General features: G+C 40.3%; 1 protein-coding gene across 1 annotated transcript; it reads left to right on the top strand.

The window, feature by feature from the left end:
- The first annotated feature begins 272 nt into the window (after window positions 1–272).
- slc16a2 (solute carrier family 16 member 2) lies at window positions 273–23,543 on the top strand. Its single transcript, XM_084948456.1, has 7 exons — window positions 273–1,453; window positions 9,846–9,990; window positions 10,274–10,766; window positions 12,096–12,239; window positions 15,697–15,925; window positions 17,777–18,042; window positions 18,161–23,543. The coding sequence occupies exons 1-6, from the start codon at window positions 1,021–1,023 to the stop codon at window positions 18,025–18,027; spliced, it is 1,695 nt and encodes a 564-aa protein (XP_084804582.1). The 5' UTR covers window positions 273–1,020; the 3' UTR covers window positions 18,028–18,042; window positions 18,161–23,543.
- Window positions 23,544–24,065: the final 522 nt, after the last annotated feature.

Below are 24,065 nucleotides of genomic sequence, written 5' to 3'. Positions count from 1 at the left end.
ATAAAGCTAAGACGTTTTTTTTTTTTTAATTATAATTAATATTATTTATTTTAGATATTAGGTCACTTAATCAAACGAACAAAACTTGTTACAAAAATTAAATTTAAAATTTGCAAAAATTACAAAAGTTGATATATCTCTTGATGTGTCGATATATAACACAGTATGTTATATTATGTTATATTATGTTATACTAGATTAGATTAGATTAGATTAGATAGGAAAATGCGCTGAAACGGATGTTTGCATTAGCCACAGGATGTTGTTACTAATCCGACACAAGAGGGGAAAAGCAAGCCACACTCGGGTCTTTCCGTGAAAAGCCACGAAGTGCAAACTCGTTCTACTGTAACTGTACTGAAGCTCCACCATTGGCTCCAACTGTCCGTCCGCCGGGGAAAGGAGGTGGTGGTGGAGGAGGGGTGTGTGGATTTGCTGAATGACGGCTCGGTGTGTGTTGACACTTGAGAACCGATACAGCCTACGGGACATGCACAGGCCTACCTACGTTACATGTCCACCTTGTAAAGATAAGAAGAAGCGTCTAATTCTTGCATTTAACATCAGGAAATGTTGATGATCGTGCGGGAACTGCGCGACGGGGCTACACGGAGTCGAGGCGGAGCGGAGGTTTTCGCAGGTTGATGATCCTCTTTCGGCACCGAGGAGAAGAGCCAACACAAGTAAATACATGGTGTTAGTCTTTATAGGCGGTTAGGCAGGCTTGCATTAAAAGGAAGGATAGGCGGTGCGAGCTAATTCCTGGAAATATAGACCTCCGGCCAGAATGACACACGCTACGTTTGCAGGTTGGAGTTTATTCGCTGAAGTTGACGCTCAGACTCGGGCTGCGAGCAGCGTGTAGGAAGCTTGTGTGCCAGGAAAAACACCATCCGTCTTTCACGTTTGACAGATAACCAATCAAAGCTGTTATTCAAATCGGTACTCTTATGTCAGCGACCTATATCTCATGCATGTGCACCAAAAGCCCACAGTAGCCTCTCCGCCAGACCAGACAGCATGGGGACCAACGGGCTAGACAACCAAGCGCAGCCGTCCGGCGGAGAGTCCCGGACGGAACAGCCGGCTCCAGGTCCTCAGATGGAGCAGAGGGATGCCCCTCAAGACCTAGACACGAGAAAGCATGACCAGGCGGACGGCAGCGAGGGTAAAATCGTGAAGGAGGACAGCAATACGCAGCTGATCGAGACCGGGTGCAAGCCACCCCTCACGCCGGGTTCGGACTTCGAGGCTAGGGTGCTGGTAGAGAAGCCCGGCCACGGAGCTGGCTTCGTCCCACCCGAAGGTGGTTTCGCTGGCTGGCTGGTGGTTTTTGCTGCAACCTGGTGCAACGGGTCAATCTTCGGAATTCACAACTCCTTCGGCATCCTGCACATGATGCTGGTGAAGGAGCACACAGACCCTGAAGACCAAACATCCCAGTTCAAAGTGGGTGAGTAAGTACTATCTGAGCAGTATCTCTCTGCTTAGCTGGGCTGGAGCTGAAGCCACAAGTGAGCTGGTGGACAGGAGTAGAGAATCTTGATGCACATTTGGTTTATAATTATAGGAATTTTTTTTAAAGTGGAAATTAGAGCTGTGGATATTTAAGGTGTCATTTAAATCACAATTACTATAATAAACATTTTAACATCAACTTTATATTAATTTACAGTATGTAGATTTTTATATGTATATCACTTTAGAAAAAAGTGGAATAACTTAAATTCCCAGTGGAACACTAAACACAGTAATGAATAAAACAAGTGCCCCACCAGCACGTGTAAAGTATGCTCATTGCTGCATTCTTATTTTTGAATTATTATTTTCTTCTCTTACTCTGAAATTGCTCCTTACATCCTGTTGAAATCTCTTGTTTTCCAAAGCACCAGCATTCTAATGAGTTACAGGCACTTAACTGAAAAAGCACCGTAGGCACTTGTTAACTATTCATTAAAGCTGTTCTGTTTATCCACAACACAGTTTACTACAGTGGGTCCTTTGATAAAGGTTTTCTTAATGATATAGTGAGCACAAAGGACTGAATATTTGTGAATATTTGCACCGATACTGAGCCGATATTGGAGTGCTGTTTTTTTTCTTGTTATATATTCCCCTCTTGGTTCCCAACAAGCAAACAAAGACAGAAATTTTAAGCTATTTACCACAATATCGTTGAACATTTGGCCAGAACAAAGCTGTTTTGTTAAATATCAGCCAGGGTGGTAGTAGACAGATAATTGCAGTTAGCGAGGCCGATATTGGTCGATACGAATGTCTGACCCATGCATTGCTGGACCAGTATGGACAGACTTGTTAGAGTCCCCAAGATGCACATGACTAGTGATAAAAATCCTGCGATAGATATGTAAATCAGGGATATTGCTTCTGCTTGTAGTATTTAATACAATCTAACAGGTAGTTATTATTAGAGTCACATCATTACCCTACCCACTTCTCCCATTTCAACCATTCTGTTTAGGATCATAAGCTTTCATTACTAAATAGTCAGACTATTTCTCTATCCTTATTTACTGATTGCGCTCAGCTCCCTGCAACGGGAAAGGCACTATACAAAGCAGTCAAGGATATCAGTCTTAATAAAGAAATCACTGATGTTCATTTACAGGAATGTGACAGTTCAGTCTTGTTGTTGCAGATAAATTAGTCCCCAGAAACAATGGGCCTGGTGCTACTCCAATTGTTTGCAGGAATCTGACATTTTCTTGTGCCTGCAAGTCCAGTAGAAACATTTCTATTCTTCAATGAGTTCACAAAGTCAGCGTCCAATTTGTTGCTAATGAAGCTCTGGGCTTCTGGGTAACCATGGCTTCTAGTTTTGTGCTTGTTAATCTTGTTAACAAATACTGACTAAATGAGTAATCATGGGAATTCTTGTTTGGGGGGAGAAGAAAGGGACCCTCCTTCCTTTCTTTCTCCTCCTCCCCTTCCTCATTGTGAAAACCGTGAAAGCAGCTTCTGCAGTGTACTGATCCATACAGAGAAATGTTTTGAGCTCGGGAATCATGTAACAGGAGTGGATGTTTTTCTTAAAATCCTCGTCAGTTCCTGCAATCACATGCAAAAGTTAAGGTCACAATGTGGGAAGGGATTATGGCACTAATGCTGTTTGCTGGAACAAATGTGAACCTTTATTATTATTATCAGTATAAAAGCAATAAGGGGGGGGGGGGTATAGGAAAGACATCTTATTTATTAAAAGAAGCTGATGGAATTTTATACAGGGTGTTTATATTCTCTTCTCCCCATTTTTTGACGTATTTAGGATTTCATCTCCAGCATTTTCTTGGATTTAATTCTGGGTTGAGCTCATATGTGAACAGATTAAGTGAGTAGGCTGAGACCTGACCTTTTTACCTCAGCAGCAGGAAAAAAGCACAGGGGAAGAGCTTAGCTACAATAGCTATGATCTTAAAGGCTTCTTTTGAGATATAAAGTCTAGTCTAAATTCACACGTGTACAACATTTTAAAAGATGTCAGACTGCTCAATAGAAAAAAAGCAAAGGACCATAAGGGATAACAAAAGGCTGGATATGGTGAAATCATACTTAGAGATCACCATTAGGCCTTGCTGAGGTCTTTTATAAACCTCGAGGAGTAAACAAGTGAGTTTCAGAATACCGTAGCAGTATCGAAGTAGGGGTTCAGAACAGTAGGTTCTTTAAATCTTTAATGATGGCGAGGTGTGTGTGGGTTATGAGTCACATATGGTGATGATTTGCTCCGTGATTACAGCATGACACCTTTACTCATTTTTTTCCCAGTTGTTACCACAAAAATGTTGGTAAACTTGTAAAGTGAGTGCACGTGCCCGGCACACCTTTCTTTTGAAAATGGAAAAAGGGGGGGGGGGGGGGGGGCTGCTTTCATAATCAGCGAGGGGTGAGCCCCCTGTCAGGTGGTATGCGAATGAACGTGGCTGCACCGAATGTGGGAGGAAAGTTCAAAATGCAGCCGGCACTGTTTCAGCTGCAGCAAAGTTGGCAAAGAGGGAATGTGTGTGAAGGGGCAGAAGAAAGGGACTGAGTGAGGAAGGAATAAATTTTTCATTGAAGCCTGAAACTATTTCCATCTATGTGCTACCGTGAAACGGAGCAGGAGGAAAATTGTGATGAGAAAAGCCAAAACTAGTCAGCAAGTGAGAGGCATTAAAGATGTTTTACTAAACCGCTTAAAGCTGTCTTCCAAATATTGAGTTGTGCTTCATCATATCTCTGTTTTCTTTGTGTGACCTTGTTGTGCATTATTTATCTTGGCCATCGTTAGCAGTCAGGTAAAAAAAAAAAAAAAAAGGTAAATGGCCTGCATTTGTATAGCGCTTTACTCAATCCCTAAGGACCCCAAAGCGCTTTACACTACATTCAGTCATTCATTCACACACTAGCAATGGCAAGCTACATTGTAGCCACAGCTGCCCTGGGGCGCACTGACAGAGGCGAGGCTGCCGGACACTGGCGCCACCGGGCCCTCTGACCACCACCAGTAGGCAAACATGGGGTTAGTATCATGCCCAAGGATATTTGGCATGCAGCCTGGGATCGAACCACCGACCTTCTGATTAGTGGCTGACCTGCTCTGCCACCTGAGCTACAGCCACCCCGTGGCTTGAATTTGAACACCCTTTGCTGTGGTACCAATGCTATGTTACTCTTTCAAAGAGAGGGGAAGAAAAAAAAAGGGAGAGATGGAAACAACTTAAAATACCTTTTAAACTCTGTTTCACTTTAAACTCGTTGATTCATTGCTTAAAGGCAACAATGGCGTCTTTATTGAAAGTCTTTCTAATGTTAAAAAGCCTTTAACAGAACATTAAACATGGGGAAGAATGAAGTGCAACATGTGCTTATAACATTTGTATACACAGTGGTTGGAGAAACTGGGGAAACCTTCAAAAACAACGATTCCAGGTTTCTCTCTGTGTTTCTTCAGTGGCTAGTTGTTCATTATTTTAGATGTGCTTAATAATCATTGTTGGATTTTCTCAAAAACATCAAAAACAAGCGAAGTAACACAATAGTCTGTCTGCCAAGAACATGTCTTAAATCATTAACGTAGGGCTGTGCTCTTGGTAGGTAGGGTGTTATTGTTTTTCCCCTGCTCCAGATTTCTCCAGCATCTCCCAGAGCAGCTGGAAATCTCAGGTTGGCAGATCAGGGTGCAATGAGGCATTTTTAGCATTCCAGTGGACAGTGGAATGGGTTCAGGTTGGAAAAAGTTCCTTCAAGCTCCATGCGCTTATAAAAAGGTATATAAAGATGTGTACAAAGAGTAATTGGACTGTTATTGGTTGATTTTGGTTAGTTTTAGGCATTTTTTCCTGTATTTAGATAGGATGAGGTCCATTTAACCAGGCGCTTGGCTCTGGACCCTTCTACTGATCACATTTTAGCCTATGGGGTATGCACCCTAACGACTAGGACACCAGTGTCCCCTCAATACCAAAATGCATCTCTTTATAGATGATGTTTCAGTTCAATCCAATTCATTTCAGTTGTACTACTACGCCGACACATGACAGAGTAAAATCTCCGTAAAACACATCCATTAAAAAAAATTAAAAGGATTACCCCTTTCAGCTTTATTAATAGTGTCAACACAAGCAGTTTGCACTTACTCTCAGCCTGAAATATGCTGCGATTTGTAAACATCAGAGGGAATGGTTGATTTTCCTGTGAGTGGTACCGAGTAAACAACTCAAGGAGCATCCTGATAGCTGTGCTGTCAGAGCTCATTTATGGTCTGAGCCTGAGCTGTTTGAAGAGACTCCTGGTTGATCTGTGACAGATGGGCCTCCACATGCCTTCTGCTAGCAAGCCTTTGCGAACTGTGTCGCCTCAACTGTTGTGCTTTCTATATTTGTGCTAACACAACATCCTTATCATTCTACTGTCTTTATGATACAAGCAGTGTTTTCTCATTCTTTAAAATGAACATTCTGTCCTTATTATGGACTTAAACCTTTAGCTTGGTATGGCATTAATTATTATAAGATAAAAATGACTGATTTAAAGGTGACTTTTATGCTTATCTTCATCTTCATAGTGTTGTTCTTGGACTCTACTGTAGTATTCGTGGATGATTCGCAGTTGATTCACAGATGATTCAACATGTTTGATCTAATACTGGACATTGGTGCGGCTTGTAAGTTTGTGCACTGCCTGAGTTTGAAGAAGTTTTAGCTCTTTTCTGGCTAAATTCAAGCCAAATTTCTCATGATTGACTGACTGACCATATTAGGGTTATGTGCTCTCATCATATAGATATAGAGTAGAAAAAATGCTCTGAATCTGTGCATTTGGAGCAGTTTGAAACCTGAGCTGGATCATAGGGATTACTCGTACATATTCCAATCAAATTTTTCCTAACAGTTCCTATCTTTAGCAAAATACAAGAAATCTTTATTGTCAGAGTTGGTTCCTCATTTAAACCTTTTTTTGTGCAAAAAAACACACTGCTGGATCGTAGCAGTGTAAAGCAATGTATTTGTGTTTTTCAGTTTATTATGTTGCCTCAGCACCTGCTAAGAGCATTTTATGTTACCTTGAGGGACAAAAATACCTATGACTATTGTTTCTTTAGGAGTACGTCCCCAAGACGCTCTCAGAAACAGTGTGATGCATTGTTTAGGTTCAGCAGTATTTCCCCGTGTCTGCGTCAGCCGTGGAAAATATCGTCAGAAAGCATTCGAACAGATGTGTTTTTGATTGTTTGGGCTCACTGGCTCAGAAACAATAATTTTGAGCTGAAAGCAGCACTGCGCTGCATTCGCAGTCGTCTAAGCGGATGGTTTCATACACTGCGGGATACATTGGAAGCGAAAGAAAATTTCATTGGTGCTTCTCAAAGCAATGAAAACAAAAAAACAGCAAGGGATCTTTCCAAGGACAGTGTCTTTGTTATTCTGGAAAACCCACAGACCATATTCTGAGCAGTTTCCCTTCAAAGTATCTTACTTTCTGCCCCCTTAAACAAGGGGACTAATGACCTATTATTCCTACTCTAGTCATTTGATATGAATCCTGATATTCTCAAATTAAGACTGAAAGTAGGCAGTTAAACCTCATTATTTCATTTCAAATCCGGTGCTGTGGACAACAAAATAGTGTCAGTTTCTCATTGCACTACAGCTGCTCATAAAAAAAGATCTGTGAACCTAATAATTTAGTAACTGCAGTGTAGGTAATTTAATGCCTGGTTAAATTTCAGCTTTGTTATGAATGGAGTAACAGGGCCTCTGTGATATGAATAACTTAGTTTTAGTGTACCTTTAGCTGTCATATTAGAGTAGGCACAGTTAAATAAATAACTTAATCCACAAAACACAGTTGTGTTGCATGCATATATTACAGCTTAGCATAAAGCATGCTGAACTCATTAGTCTTATATAAACTTCTTATTATATAAAACCCAACCACATTTTTCTGCCTGAAGTGTTCTTACTCTAACATACATATGGGTCCTATAGAGTCTGCTGCTTCTTGTCAGACTGCATCTATCACATTAAGAGATGGAAGCTTGTTAACCCCCTTCTTTGCTACCCCACACAAACAGACATCTTTTCATTTGGCTCCAGTCTCCCTCACTGTGTTCTTTTGCTTTTGTTTGAAAGTGTTTGGACCAAATCCCCTCTAATGAGCACAGTGCACTCAGTTGTTGTGTCAGGACACAGGGAAATGGGGCTTTGTTGTGGGGCTGGCCAGAATATAGAGTATGCTGTAAGGCAGTGTGACACTGGCCTGTTGTTTTGACCCTCTGATTTCACATCGGACCTTTTGGTTTGTCATGTCCAAACTGTTATTGGTGCAATACCAGCACTGCAGGTGCTAGAGCCATTAAAAAAAGCAATACTGGAACTACATTATAATGCCAAACTGACCAATTTGAGTGAAAAAAAAAACATTTTACATCTCTGTGTCAGATATTGGGCTTTCCAAGAATGTGTCTGCAAGAAACAGCATGCTAGCAGCAGTGCATGTCCAGATGGGAACGCTGCAATCACTAGCTGAGATTGGTGAGATTAAGTTAAGAGCCTGCGGTATTTTCCAGACAAACCAGCTGGACATCTAGTATTGAACAGAAAAAAGGAAAAGTGTTACAGGTGGTAGCTTAAGTGGTCTTAGGAGCTACATCAGTAAGAAATAATATCTGAAGCTGAGGAAATGCAGTGAGTTTAATTCAGCAATAGAAGCACTCATAACTATCAGCCAGTTCGCACTTTTAGGTAACTTAAAGGGCACTGTTTTTATGTTTTTATGTCTCACTACTTGCAAATTCCTCAAAGTATGCTATTTAGAATTTGACTGGACTAGAAAAAGTCTCACCTTGAGCAATAAAGCATAATTTAAGCATCACAGCCTACCTATGTATTATAGCGGACCATTTATGATGGTCATTTATGATATACTCATTTGTAATATGAGTATATCACTATCCACTAGAGCACCATTGGGAGGTGGTGGAACAGGAGATTCACAGTATGGATGTGCAGCAAGTGTGTGATGCTATGATGTCAACGCGGACCAAAATCCTGTTTCCATCACCTTGTTGATTCTGAGTCTAACGCAGCACTGCAAGGTAACAAAGTGACTAGTGAATGTGTATCAAAAGGATTTAATATATTATACTATTAAATCTACTGAAATTGTTATTGAGGATGTAGATTCCACCTATATGGCTGGGTATATGACCCCCCCTCCCCTTTTTTCTATTCCATTTAATTTGAAAGAATAAACTGTAGAAAGACTCGAGTAGAGTCCTGTGCTTTAATTGTACTCTGTGTACCAGAACATGCATTACATGTATAGTATAGTACATAGTGTTTAGGCAAACGTCCACATTTAAGACTATTTATACAGTGGTGCACAGCTCGTGTTTCACTCTGAACTCAGTGTGTGTGTGTGTGTGTGTGTGTGTGTGTGTGTGTGTGTGCGCGCTTAGGTAGATAAATCCTGCCATCAGGCTGTTTAGTAGTCTCTCTGGTCTCATTTCTATTGGACTGTTGGACCAGTGTGACCCAAGGCCCAGACACCATGGTAGACATCAAAGCTACCTTTGCTCCCTCAGAGACTGGATCCAGACATGTGTTTGTTTGTACTACAGGGTACGCGGTGTCTCTGCTAGAGAAATCTGCCTCGTTATGTTTTAACACTGCATGCTCTACAGGCCAGAACTATACACTTTGATTCACTTTTTGATCTGCTTAATCACCATGAGAAATCTTATAGAGCGTGTCTGATCTACATGATGCAAGTGTAGACACAATAATGAGTAGAGTTACATAAATGTATATTAATAGCAAATCACATCAGGTGGTGAGAGAGTCACAAAGACAGAGAAGAAAAAACTAGTGTGCAGCATACAAAGCTTTGTAGTTTTTCAAAGCTTCAGGAAGTCTTGTGGGCAAAATTCTTATTGTCTGGGTTAATTAATACCTACTGTATGGGGCATTTAAAGGCAAGACTCAACATGCTACACATGTTTACTTTGAGCGTGGCTGCTGCTGAGGTCAGGTGGCAGATTTGCAAACAGCTTGCAAGCTCTCAAAAACTTTAAACAAAACATCAAGATTTGCATAGAGGCCCAGGCATACGTGCATGAAGGCCATGTTGTTTTTCAGTGATGCCTTTTTTAACTTTTATGCAATAACTTCTACAAGTGGAAAAAAATGATGTTTTAATGGTCAAGGACTGCACACACTGATCTTTGCTTTGTGTACAAACAGATATAACAGTGTCTTTTATTTACTTTAGGTGATAGGTATAACACCTGAGATTTCCACATGCTTCCGATGATGAATTCTTTCTTCTCTCAACTTCCTCTCCAGCCTGGGTTGGGGCCCTGGCCATGGGCATGATCTTCTTCTGTTCACCTGTGGTCAGCATGTTCACAGACCACTTTGGCTGTAGGAAGACGGCTGTGAGTGGGGCGGCACTGTCTTTTATAGGACTGCTCAGTACATCGTTTGCAAAGTAAGACATGTTTGTCAGATACGTCCTTTGAAAATATGAATGAAACCATGTAAAATTATATGCTAAATCAGGGGCTCTAGATGTTTTGCCCTTTTAGGCCTCCAAGAGGAAATTTTGTGGGTAAACCATTATGAGCTTGCACATGAAAAACCCATGTGGGCCCCATGTCAGCTAGCCCATGTGGTCCTCTGTGAGAGTTTTCTGTGGACAACCTACACTGGGTTTATTTATTATTATTTTTATGCTCGTTTTTCTTCCTGATGTCCTTTTTTGTTCATTGTAGTTCCTTGATCCTTCGCTACTTCACATATGGCATATTGTTTGGCTGCGGCTCCTCCTTCGCCTTCCAGCCTTCGTTGGTCATCCTGGGCCACTACTTCCGCCAGCGCTTGGGTCTGGCCAATGGTGTGGTGACAGCTGGTGCCAGCCTCTTCTCTATGGGCCTTCCGGTGTTACTGCAAGAGGTGGTGGAACCTTTGGGCCTCAGCAGAACATTCCAGATCCTCAGCATCTTCATGCTGATCCAGGCTCTGCTGGCGCTAATGTTCAAGCCTCTGCTCCCTGCTGGGGGAGGCATGGGCCCCCAAGGAATAGGCCCCGACCATGGCGAATCCCAAACTCAAGCTAATGCTCAAGGTGGAGGCAGGTGGAGCAGGGCGATAACCACCATCAGGAAGTACTTCAATTTGCGTGTGTTTCACATCGTCACATACCGAGTGTGGGCGTTTGGAGTGGCTACAGCTGTATTGGGCTATTTCGTGCCATATGTCCATCTGGTAAGAACATAAGATAGGCAAGACTGTACATTTTTTTTAAGAAGTAATTGTTTCTAAATGGTGCTGCTTTATAAATATTTACAATAAGCCCAGTTTTTATGTGAATAAAGAAAGCACTGTTTAACAGCCTTTCAGTTATTTCTGCTGTGGTAAAACATTCCGATCTCTTTATTTATATTATAGGCTTACACAAAGAGCATTAGAGATCAGTGGGGTTCCTAATCATGGGTTTGATGTAAAAATGCTTTTTCTCAGCTGACACTGGAAATGAGGGGGAGTGAGATTGATGTCAGAGCCATACTGTTGCACTGTGGGCGGTCTGGTGCCATTCGGAAAGAGGGCAATTGAATGCATGTCAGCTGAGTAAATGAGCAGTGGCTGAACATCGCCTTTGTCCCTCTCAGGATGACAGAGTTTGTCACAATAGCTGCTGTGAGGAACAGCAGTCAGTTGCCAGGAGTTAATTGTGCTCTTCTTAATTTTTTTTCTGCTTCAGTGTACAACCTTTGAAAAAGGTTGCCCAAAGGGAAAATCTATATTTTAAATATGTCATGTTGAAGCCAAAGAGCTTGACAGTAACTTACTTTTGGTTTACTAACTACACTACTCAGCTAGAGAGGCCGAAAGTAAAAGAAGTCCATTTATCCATTTTGTTTACATCCACAAACTCAAGTATGTTTTCAAAGTCTGTACTCTGATTGAATTTGGTGTGTGATAGTAAGATAGTAAAAAATGAAGATGAAGTGTTAAGTTGCTGTGAAGTTGATCTCCCTCTATCCAGATGTCGGATGTTCCAGCTCCGGCCTCCCTCTGTCAGGCCTGTTGTTTCAGGCCCGGGCCCAGATGTAAACACTGCCCCGGTCTTTGTATTGGCTCGACCATCTCAGGAAACCTCTCCTGTATGGCCTCTCTGTATCCCTAAACATACCTATCCTATGGCCATTGATGAATGTAGACCTTCAAAGCAGAGCAAATATTTCACAAGGACCAGCATGTTCAGGAAAGACTTCAGAGGGCGGTTTCATGTTTTGGATCTAATTTGGGGGTCACGGCTAAAGGGAGCTGGAGGCTCTGACCTATATGCGTTCAGTCTTCCTGTTCCTCTGTTCCAAAGGTCTGTTGATGTGGACATTTTGTTAATGTTTGAGGTTGATTTGGGGTGAAGGATGAACAATTCCACTCCAACAAATGCTGAGTGTAATGTTTTCTCGGCAATGAAGAATACGATTCATGAGCATGTTGTACAATATCTTTGTCATTATTTGCACGATGGACATTTACGGACTAACAGTGTCCACAGTAATGATTCTGTATTATTGTGTCTCTCAGATTAATTTTGTAAAAGAACAGTTCAAGGACACTGAAAAGGAGTGGGTGCTCCTTGTTTGCATAGGAGCATCATCAGGGGTGGGACGCCTCACTTTTGGAAAGATCGGGGACCTCATTCCTGGTCTACGGAAAGTCTACATGCAGGTGAGGGAATTATTGAAGCTCTAAAATTTATGCAGACTGCTTTTCTTTACTGTTTGGTCTGTTTTTGGGAAAACCTAATGCACTTCACAGTGGTAAGTGTGCCTGTCAAAAAGTGGTTTTTATACAATTTGCCTCATTCACCCACACAAGCACTTTTTTTTATGCTTTTCCTTACTATGTAAGAGTAACTCAAACAGTCCCAGACCATCCCACTACCATCACCATATTTGACTGTTGGTATGATGTTACTTTTCTGAAATGCCAGATGTAACGGGACACACGCCTTCCAAAAAGTTCAGCTTTTGTCTCGTCAGTCCACAGACTATTTTCCCAAAAGTCTTGGGGATAATCGGGATGTTTTCTGGCAAAACCTAGATTAACCTTTATGTTCCTTTTGTTCAGCAGTGGTTTTCATCTTGGAGCTCTGCCATGTAGGCTTTTTTTGCCCAGTCTCTTTCTCATGTCATGAACACTGACCTTAACTGAGGCAAGTGAGGCCTGCAGCTCTTCGGATGTTTTTCTGGGGTCTTTTGTGACCTCTTGGATGAATCGCCGCTGCGCTCTTGTGGTAATTTTGGTCAGCCGGCCACTCCTGGGAAGGTTCCCCACTGTTCCATGTTTTTGCCAGTTATGGATACTGGCTCTCCCTGTGGTTCACTGGAGTCACACAGCTTTAGAAACAGCTTTATAACCTCTTGGGAGTTTTCACTTATTTTGATTCTCATTTGTTCCCGAATTCCTTTGAATCGCACTATGGTGTCTGGCTTTTGACGATCTTTTGGTCAACTGCTTACTTTGTCAGGCCAGTTCTGTTTAAGTGATTTCTTGATTGAGAACACGTGTGGCAGTAATCAGGCCTGGGAACTCAGCTTTCCAAAGATGTGATATACAACAGTTAATTTATGTAATAATTCATTTAAAAACGGCATTTTGTGTTTACTTGTGTTTACATTTGTGTACATATTTACATATGTTTGATGATTTCAAACATTTAAGCGTGACAAACATTAACAAATAAAAAATCGTGAAAGGGGGCAAACACTTTTTCACACACCTGTAATCAATGACGTTGTTTGTTAGGCCCAATTTTACTAAAATATTTATTTTTTATTACCTTGGTGAAATTAGAAATTCATTTTTATTAATGGCTTAATGGCATTATGTTTCTCTGGAATGAAAAACAGACTTGCGAACACAAGGGGAATTACATGACTGGATAATGTCAGGGACAATTCAGTTCCTGGAAAATAGACAAGGTGACGTGAGAGCAATTTGTGCGGTGAATACAAACAAGAGTTGCCATTTCCTGCTGGTGCACGTGCGGCTTCTGCTGAATGGAAAACACAGGGATCCATTGTTTTGACCAGCAGACTCGTTCAAGCAGCTCACTAAGCAAAGGGGCACGGAGTTACAGATTAATTAAAATATAAAAACAACTTTGAAGTTGTGGGACATGCATACTTAAAATGTGCTGATCTGTGATATCAAGCAAAGTATTTCTAAAGCTTCATTTGCAGTATTAGTCATATAAAGAATTTGCTGACAGTGTGGCGGTGAATATTAGAGTCTAGTTATGCAAGAGTCTTTTATAGAATGAAATCCATTATGTTTCTTTTGTCCAAGTGTTGAACACAGTTTTTAATTGCTTAAATCCACATTGTTGTAGTTGTGAAGGGATTTGAAGTAACACTCTTTGAAGTGACACAGAACAGTCATTCACAGCATTAATGCCGTAGACACTTAGTGAACAGACAGCTTTATATCTTTTATATTCTTCATAATCCATTAACATGTAGTTTATTAATCAGATTGATGATGGCACCGGTGCACTCAGGTGAATTACCATAGTAAATGTAACTATGATGCTGAACTTTGCTTGACAGAGACGTTACAAGAGAGCGATGAGACAAAGAGTCCTGAATTGGAAAAATTAATTCAAAAATTATTTAATGGCAAAGTTTTTAGAGTTTTAACTACCTGGGAAAATAACCTAACGTCTTTAAAATGAGATCTGATTGATTCCATACATAGAGTTTTATGTTGTTACCACAGAAATACACTTAATTTAAATAGTATTTCACAGTAAGGACCAACAGGAGTTACCGAGCCAAGTGGTAAGACTTACTCATATCCAGTGTTGGGGAGTAACGGAATACATGTACCGCCGTTACGTATTTAAAATACAAAATATGAGTAACTGTATTCCGTTACAGTTACCGTTTAAAAAGGTGGTATTTAGAATACAGTTACTTTGTTGAAATAAATGGATTACTTTCCTGTTTCATATTGTTGCAGGTCAGGACTGTTTGGGTTTTGTTTGACAGCTACGTTCTGTTGTTCCAGGCGGCAGCGTTACGGTTGCCATGGTTACAGGGCGACGCTCTCTCTCTCAGCGACTGTGTGTTTCCTGGGTGAGAGAGCGCCTTTTTGTTGTTGTTGTTGTTGTTGTTGTGCTAAGCTAATAGGCAGAATGCTACAGGCATAGCCCTAAAGAATGTAGCCTCATGGGCAGTGTAGTCCGTGTTGCAGGGAGAATGGACCGCCATACACGTTATGTGTCTGTGAGCGCGAGGAGGGAGAAAAAGGAGAGTCGAAAAGTACGAGTTGTCCTCGAGCAAAAACGGGAGCTGGAAGCATGTAAATATAATAATAACCACTGCAGCCAAGAAGAGTGCCTGAGGAGCCCAGTTGTAAGTACGCTATTAAGACTCGACTGTACACTGGGTTGGTGTTTTCCTCCGAAACAATAAGTTCCGTTGGAGCAGTCTTTCAACGCCTCTCTCTGTCTGTCGCAAGAAAAGCTGACCCACACAACAAAGTAAAGCTATTTTTCGGCTACGAGCCGACACGGACCCGGCGGTATTAGTCAGAGGTCCCTTTACTACGGTTCGGAGCCGCGGAGCTTCAGTAACAGTAATAAATGTACTATCAGCAATAGTACATTCACGTAGTTGTAAAATGCATGATAATATATTAAGTAATCCAAAGTATTCAGAATACGTTACTGTCGTTGAGTAACGTAACGGAAGACGTTACAGAATACATTTTGGGGCATGTATTCTGTAATCTGTAATGGAATACATTTTAAAAGTAACCTTCCCAACACTGCTCATATCAGAACTTTGTTTTTCTGCATATTTAAAGTATGTATGAGAACATATCAGGACTTTTTATCGTTCATGATCAATTTCTCTGGCAGACAAAGTACTTTTTATTTTCTCAAATAACTTTACCTGACATAAATATGTGTAGGTGGAGCCTGTAGATGGAGGGTGTGTCCACTTGCACACGTAACCATATCTGCCTGAGGCCAGATTTACATGCATGAACAAAGGCAAAAAGAAAGCAATATGAGCCATCTGACTGACATTTAACACATATTTATCTGTCAAAAAGATTGTTTGGAGAGCATCAAGACATTCAAAGCTTGTTTATGGGTTCTTGCTGTATTTTGCAGGTGGTCTCCTTCATTGCTCTTGGCCTGATGTCCATGATGATTCCTCGGTGCTCGATGTTCGCCGGTCTGGTGGTTGTGTGTGTGTTTCTGGGACTGTGTGATGGATGCTTCCTCACCATGATGGCTCCCATAGCTTTTGAGCTTGTCGGGCCCATGCAAGCCTCGCAGGCTATAGGTTACCTTCTAGGCCTCATGTCTATCCCTATGACTGCGGGTCCACCTATCGCTGGTAAGAAGCTATATATGTGTGTGTGTTTTCCAGCTGAATTATATTAGCAGAGAAAAACCTTGGACCTGGGTACAACTAATGTAATTAGTAAACGGAAAAAGACAAATGCACAACAGGACAGATTATACACTGGTTTGTGTTTAGAGATGGTTGGGCTCATGCCTGTCTCCAAGGATTTGTGTTCATGAAAAAGTACATACAGTACTGATCTTCGATCTGCTTTCTTTTGTCCAGCTTGCTAATAAAAAAATAATACCTAAGAACACTAGTCACAGCACGCTGCTGACTCAGGCATCTTTTGACTTTATCTCGACAATCTCTTTTGCCTCTCACACATCCCAGAGCTGCTTTTACTACACAACTTTCTGACTTCCTGACAGCTTTTTCCTGGCCTTTGTAGCCTCAGCCAACATACTGAAACTCTTAGATGTCAAATGCTAAATGTACTTTTTTAAATGAAGAGTCATGCTGTCTGGCAGGGTTTTTTTTATTTCTTTAAAAGAGATTTAGTTTTCAAAATAATCTTCACTTCCTAATGACAACTTTTTGTTTTGCATTGCAGTGTTAGAGACAGCAGTGCACTGACATAGATCGATGGCATATCCAAAGCTATGCCAGCAATATTGGTGCAACCAATAATCCTTCTTACTGTAATAATATATTACTATGCACCTCTTTTATAGTGTGGTTAAACAAAAAGAGGCATTATAACAGTATATACCTGCAAATTGTTCAACTAAAAAAAACCTGCTAGTTGTAGCCTTGCTGTATCCATTTCTTTTGCAAAGTCTTGTTTTCATAATCAAGATATAGGAGATCAAATTCATCTTTAATGTTTTCTATTCAATAACCAGAAATTTTATTTTAATTTTGGGCACTTGTCTTTTTTCACAATTGACCAGAAATCCAGGAAACAAGACAGAAAATAAGGAATTCTTACTGTCAAATTCCATGAATTTTACAAAAATGAACAGCCTTGTTTCTTGGCTTTCTGACTCCTTTGTTAGCGAACAGTGTCACCAAAAAGTAATATGAACAGGCGGTGCAGGTGGGATGTTAATTTACAAGATTAGATTGCACTACTTGAGAATGCACACTGTGACCTGCATGCAGAGAAAGTGTCTTTTTTTTATTGACTTATGGTTACTGGAACCAAAGAACTGTGTTAGAGGAAAAACTGAGGGGCTGCACCAGGCCCCATGATAAGAAAAACAATTATTAGTTTGAATTGTGACACATACAAAGCCTTCAATTGGAGTCCAAAGATAAAACATAGTTGGAAATGAGCATATTGGGGCCCCTTTAAGCCACAAAAACAACCATAATAACAACCATACTATAGAACGTAAAAACGGTTCGTTTATTCTAATGCTTAGTTAGCATTAAAGCCTACAAGCACACAAACTGAAACTAAAGAACACTGTGTTTATAAGGCTTGACAAAGCTTATTGTCTTCTAGGCCCAGAGCTGTAGTTAAAAAAAAAAATAAATCCCTGCTCTTTTCTCATGTGTCCTTGAGGCCCAACAAATGTGGATTTCCTTCCTCATATAATCTTTGCACACCCTGGTCTGTAAATGGTTTGAATACTGCATTGTTTACTACAACGTTTGGTAATTACAAATCTTTTTCTTCACTGCCTTTGTCAACACACGGCCTGTCTTTGCTAGTGTGCGATGTCCACCATCTGCCGGGCAGCGGAGTAGCTTAAATGCATTGCAGGATGTGGAAGAGGGTGTACATTTATTTCACTGTGTGTATACACAGTATAAACAAACTGGGAATCTGCTTGATCTAAAGCAGATGTTTTAATCTTTCCATTCGCATTTTGCTTCCTTACCTCCGCTGCACAGGTCTCCTGCATGATTATTTTGGGAATTACACAGTGGCCTTCTCCCTGGCTGGTGTGCCTCCGATGGTGGGGGGCGTGGTGCTGTTCTTTGTGCCCCTGATCCACCACAGGCTCCAGCGAGGTCAGGCATCACCAGAGGAGACCTCCACAACTGCCCACATGTTGCCCAGCGCCCCACCGGCTGAGGAGCCCAAGAGCTGCTCCAATGGAGACATCCTGCCCGGCTATACAGATGTAGAGACACACATCTGATCGCATCATACAAAGGTTAGACATATTTACATATGTCAAACGTTGCTCATGTATGTGAAAACATACATGTATGCAATAACATCTAGATATTCCAATTCCTTCTAAAACATATCGCATATACTGTTTTTCTCAGGGATTCAGCCCACCAGCACCTTTTCTCATCCATAAATTGCCCTCCACCTAACCAGAAGTCTCAACTGTGGATTTCCTGTTGGCTGATCTTTAACCTGCAACCCTCCAAGACCCCCCTCTTTGGCTGTTTTCTTTCTTTGTTTTGTTTAATGCGAAGAGAAGTGGACAATGCTCTGGCGACAAGCCACGGAGTGGATGAAAAGAGGGCACATTAGCGTCGGAGGTGGATAAAAGCAGAAAAGCACAACGTAGTCTAATCTAGTCGTTGTAACACATACCTCCAAGAGGAACTAAATGAAGACTAAAAAGCTGTCTTTCTGATTTTATAGCATTTAATCGTGCTACCTTAGCTTTTGAAGCTGTAAAAAAGATACACTTTTGTTTTTAGATCTTCTGAGAAGAAGTATATAAAATAACAACTAGTGAAGGGATAAAGTCAAAATGTCTTTATGTTGTACCTCAAACATCTGATTTCTTTTTAACACAATGTGTTTTATTTAGTATGTGTAGCTAAAACATGGTTATATCTTAAATGATTTGCAGCTTTGCTGTATTCGGCTCTGCGCTTCTGTCTGTGTTTTCTGCTGTTACAGCTACAAGAGAAGCATGCGTACTGGTTGTACATGTCACAGGAGGTAACAGATATTTCTACAAGTAGATGAGCCAGCAGATACAATCCACCTCAGCTCAGCTGCACATGAGTTTTAGACCCTGGCGTCACTGTGTGTTCACACCCCGCTGTCTAAAACGTAAGCAAAATTTCTTCACCAGTCTGCCTGCGAGGAGGACGTGTGTAATTGTGGCAGCTGTTGATTCCACTGATTCATATGCAATGAACCTTAGTGTTTTTGACCTGTTACCAGTTTTCAGTGTTGGGTCAGTGACTTTTCACCACCACAGTTAACAGAGTGTATTTCCTCCTGAGTCTGTAAAGCATAAATGTTTGCTTTTTTTCTCACCAAACTAAATTTTTTTTTTAGCAGGGTGCTACACAAATCTGAATTAACTGTGTCTGACACAGCTTTGAAAAATAACTGACAACAGTTTTGTGCTTTATAGGTGTGGAAAGAGTTGGAGTCAAGCAGTAGTTATGGGAACTTAATGGCTGTGAAAAACATAGACTTTATTCAACTTTGCAAAAGGCATTTTGTTTGAAAGTGTATGTGTGTGTGGTTGCCTAGTGATCTTAGTAAGGACTAGTTTGAGTTTCACATCCTTTCTGCCTGTTTAAAGGTTATCATGTGGCCTAAGGATTGTTTACAAGAAGGTTATGGTTGGGGTGTTGGTTTGGACGGTTAGGGTTAAAGATAGGGATGACGTCAGTGATCTTCCTCACAAAGATAGTCATTCATCCTGTGCGTGTGTGAATCTGCATTTAATATTAGAGGCATTTATTTAATATGAAGCTAAGTTGGGGTCTGCTGATGAAGAGGGGGCAGAGATTAAAAACTGCCAAATGGCTCAAGCCCTCATCAGGCCGTCTCACAGATAATCCAGCCAGTTTGCTGCTTTAATTTAGCATCACTACGATGACATCACTAGTTGTTTTTGCAGAAATGGAAAAAAAGAGACAAAGTTGCAATCTTGTTGAGATACAGTATTCCCTCGGGAGGACAATCTGTAGCGGGAACTACCACTTACCATTTTGGACCACTTACCTCTGCGCTTTTTGATTGCAAGTTCTCCTGAACGACAGACTTCAGCGAACAGACGTGAAGTAGAGCTGCAATAATCAGCTGTTTGAGTTACACAATTCTACGTGGTTCTATGCATAACTGAATCACAAAGGGGGGAATGCCGTGGCATTCAGCTGGCGTTTCTTTGTTGGTTTCCCCTCCTTGCTTTCACTACCATTACTCAGTCCGCTCCTGCTTGACAACAGATCAGAGCATAAAAGCTGCACAAACCTCACTGCTGAGTGTAGTTTTTATATGGACAAATAGTTCTGGATAGGAAACATACACCTGTACCTCAGTAATTACACAATCCTCAGCAATCCAGTTGAACACTTCGACATTCTCCATTATTTTATAACGTTGCTGTTCTGTATTGAGATTTTTCTTTTTTTCTGTTACAGTCCGAGAGCCACAAAACTGCCAAATGTCTATTGTCAGTCAGTCTTGCTTCCTCCAAAACAGTTGGTGCGTAAACAGTTTGACAGATCTTCTGCCTTCGTATCCGTTTACTCTGTTGTTTTCAGTCCTCAGCATTCCCGCTCTTCCTACACATTCACTGATGGTTGTCACCGTGAGTTCTCTTCATGAAATTGTCTGCAGCTGAAGAAATGCTGTTATTTAACTGTCAGATATACTTAATAAGATGGAATAAAGGAATATAAACAGTTTATATAATGATATGCGCAGGTTGGGAAGCAAAATCACACGTCTCTGGTTTGAGGTCTAAGGCTTTGTTAGATTTTACTGGCAGTGCAAACGGTTGTTTACATAATTTGCAGCTGCTGCTGGCCAATAAAGAAAAAGATGGTGGTAATTAAAAATGATGGGTTTACACCAGCCATATAAACGAATGGTTTAACATGATATCATCCTCCATGCAAAGCCTCTTTTACTTAACTAAAACAGTCACCTGCTGCCCAACAGATTTTGTAATTAAGTATTATAAATGATTTCAGGAGATGCTTCTAGAAGTGCAAATACAGCGTCCTTATAGAGTTGGTTTATATTTATATGAAGTGCATCCACCCATATGTAAATATGAAGTTTAATGAGGCAAATTTTATTATATAAACTATCTTTTTTGTGTACACTGTCATTTCCACTGCTGCTCAAACTAGGGGCCTGTGTCATTTATATTCCACCACTGGCAAAAAAAAAAAAAAAAAATGAGATAAAGCTAATGTCGCAACATTATGTCCTCTTTGGTGACCCCCAGTTGTGAAAAGTGATTTTTCTTTATGCACCAATTATATCCATCCAAACAAAATGTAGTAGATTTCTTTTTTTCAGTTTTAAGCATGTCATTGACTGTGAAGATACATTTTTTGCTTTTTTCTTAATTTTTAGTATGTTGGCATCATGTTAGTGTTTTCCAAATCACACTTTTGAAGACGAAAACAAGACATTTGAGTCACAGCAGAAACCTAAATTATGAAAACTTGTCTGCCTTACTTTTACCTATACACGTGATCGGAATTTGTTTCCAGATTTGAGACCAGAATTAAAATCGTAACATTTTCAAATATACCTGTGCTACTTTTCTACTGATTATTTTTCATTTTCTAATGGCTTCATTGAGTTTCTGGTCAGAAGCAGCTGAATGCTTTTTATTTTGTAACCTACTGTAGATTAAGATACAGAAAAATGACATATATTACTATAATTCTTTAAATGAATCATAAATAATTTTTTTGTGATACTACTGGAAAGAGAACTGTTGAGTTAGTTTGTGTGTCCGGTTCTGAAGGAATACATAAAGGCGAGACACCCAAATGAATGAAAAATGAGACACATGAGTACATGTGTATGGTTACAGGGTGTCTGCTAAACCAGTGTTTGGCTTAGCAAAGCTGTTTGATCTATGCAGCATCACTGGGTTTGTGGTCCACTTTATGAGACTGCATTAATTTCACTCTGATCATGTCAGACTGTAATAATGAATGCTTACTTGGACTACAAGTTGCATTTGTCTCTGTAGCACTCAAAGCTGTAGCTGGTAGTAGTTTGGGAACCGCTAAACCTACAGTAGAGCCTCTTTTACTTTACCTAAACTATGTATGTACTACTAACACTACTACTTGTTTTACTTAATGTTTTCTTTTTAAATACTTTGTATTATTAGAAGGCTTTGAGCAGTTGTCAGACTTGTCACTGTTTCCCTGAAAGCTTCACCTTTTTCTCCTGTGCTGCTTGTGACATACACTATGCATGTAGCAGCTTCAAAGAGGCACATTAAACTCGAACGTACACGTGAAAAGACAACGCTAGCATGATTCCCTATGTGCTTTCTTGGTTGTTTCAAAACCCATAGAAATACAGGTCAGATGAACTAAATGTGATTATACTGTGTCATATTTACTTGTTTTTTTAAATTTTTTTTTATAGGTAATTAAAAAAAAAAATAGCATCATTTCTTCACCATTTGCAGTAGCAAGCCTTGTTATACCGGTGTGCAATGTGTCATTTTGCTGCTCTTCAGACCTCAATCTCTGCTTACTGTGTAACATCTAAAACAAACAGTATGTGTTAAAGCATAGCTGAGGGTCTCTATTATACGCTGAGTCATGATTTGCAGATTACTATGGATCCCTTCCAGGAAGAACACAATATTACAGGTCGCACATGCATAATGTATAGACCTTTCCATGCTCCACATGTTTTATTCAGTGATATATTTTTTTTAAATTATCTTAACTGTAGGCATCATGTTTCCACATTTATAAATGTTCCAATGTTTTTAATAACTGTGTTTTTAAATTTTGTGAAACACTTAACGGTCAAAAGTTTTGAGCACTCCCTCCATTTTCCAGGTATTTATTGAGATTAAGGCTGTTAATGTCTATTGACCGTAAATGGTACAAAGGTAAGCAGTAAACTGCAACAAAAACAGAATTAAGAAAATAATTTCCAGTAGTGGTGCAGTTCAACGTAGCTTTGATAGTAAATGCAAACAATTTTTCTAGAGACGGCCAAACATCGAAAGGACCCAGAGGGCCAGCTTCAACAGGAACTTTCTGTGATTTAATTGTTACAGTATTATTTACTTGGTCATGAGGGAGTTCTTTATCATTAGTGAAAGCTGCAAAACATGAAAAAAATCATTCATGTCCTCCTTCGCATTTTCCAAAGCCGTGCAGTAAGCCAGACTGGAGTCCTTGGTGTCCCTATCCCTGCCCTTGAGCCTTATATTTGATCCTTCTGGTTTAGACACTATGTGATGTAAACAGCAGTAACTGGAAAAGTGGAGGTGTGCTAAAACTGTTGACTGATTCTGTACGTTGTCTGTATGGTTCTGCAGTGATGCTCAGCTGAGACCTCCTCACAGTCTTACATATTTCAGTACAGGGATCTGATAAACCTTCCTTCTCTAACCTCCAGTAAGGTTCCTGCAGTTAAACCTCTATGGCCTCTCGTCACTTCTTAAAGCTGCCACCTTTTGTCCTTCTGTTTCACACAAGCTGTACTTTTGCAAAAAAAGAAGCTTTTATATATATATATATATATATATATATATATATATATATATATAATCTATCCATTTTATTCATTTTACAGAATGATCAAACAAGGCCAGTGACATCACATGATCTGAGATTAAGTCATGCTGCTAGAAAAATGTATGGATTTTTTTTTTGTCATAATTTTGAATCTGTATCAAAAGAGGCACATTTTTTTCTATTAAACCAATAATAAAGATGTAATATTGCAGCTCATGCTGTCACTCTTTTCTCTATAGCTGTGCGCTTCGCTTGTCAACTCTTTCAGCCAACTGGAGATTAACTTTGTGTTTTTGTGCTGTTGTCCATGGACACACTCTTGGTCATCAAATGTGCAATCTGTTCACTATCACCAGAGCAACATGGCTGTGTTCATTCAGGCTTTAAGTCCTGCGCTGGGCTCAGTATTCCTCACTTAGGCACCCGGTCATGGTTAATCTTGAAGTTTACGCTTCGCTGAATCAGCTCCAGAAAGCAAAGCTCTTTATGTACAAAGGGAATGACTGGGCACGTGTCACAAGGAAAAGAATAAATCAGTTGTTGACTTCAACTCTGAGCTTGGAGCTACTTTTCCTCCTTTATAAAGCAACTATAAACACAATGAAGAATGATATTTCTGGGGCACACATTACATTATTTAACCCCTTTAAATATGAGCGTTCTAATATTGCATGACTATATAGTGTGTAATTCATGGATTTCTTTTATACTTCTGTAGGCACATGTTGTTTGC

Source organism: Perissodus microlepis, chromosome 2 (assembly GCF_051167445.1).
Source record: "Perissodus microlepis isolate ML-2025 ecotype Zambia chromosome 2, ASM5116744v1, whole genome shotgun sequence".
In the NCBI taxonomy this organism is placed as follows: domain Eukaryota; kingdom Metazoa; phylum Chordata; class Actinopteri; order Cichliformes; family Cichlidae; genus Perissodus; species Perissodus microlepis.
The sequence above is the reverse complement of the archived record's forward strand: the minus strand, read 5'-3'. Positions and strand labels throughout refer to the sequence as shown.

Excerpts from the sequence above, each read along its gene's own strand:
- slc16a2 (XM_084948456.1), top strand. The coding sequence starts at position 1,021 with ATGGGGACCAACGGGCTAGACAACCAAGCGCAGCCGTCCGGCGGAGAG. Across the intron at positions 1,454-9,845 it reads AACATCCCAGTTCAAAGTGG|CCTGGGTTGGGGCCCTGGCC; the intron begins GTGAGTAAGTAC and ends CTTCCTCTCCAG. Across the intron at positions 10,767-12,095 it reads TCGTGCCATATGTCCATCTG|ATTAATTTTGTAAAAGAACA; the intron begins GTAAGAACATAA and ends TGTGTCTCTCAG.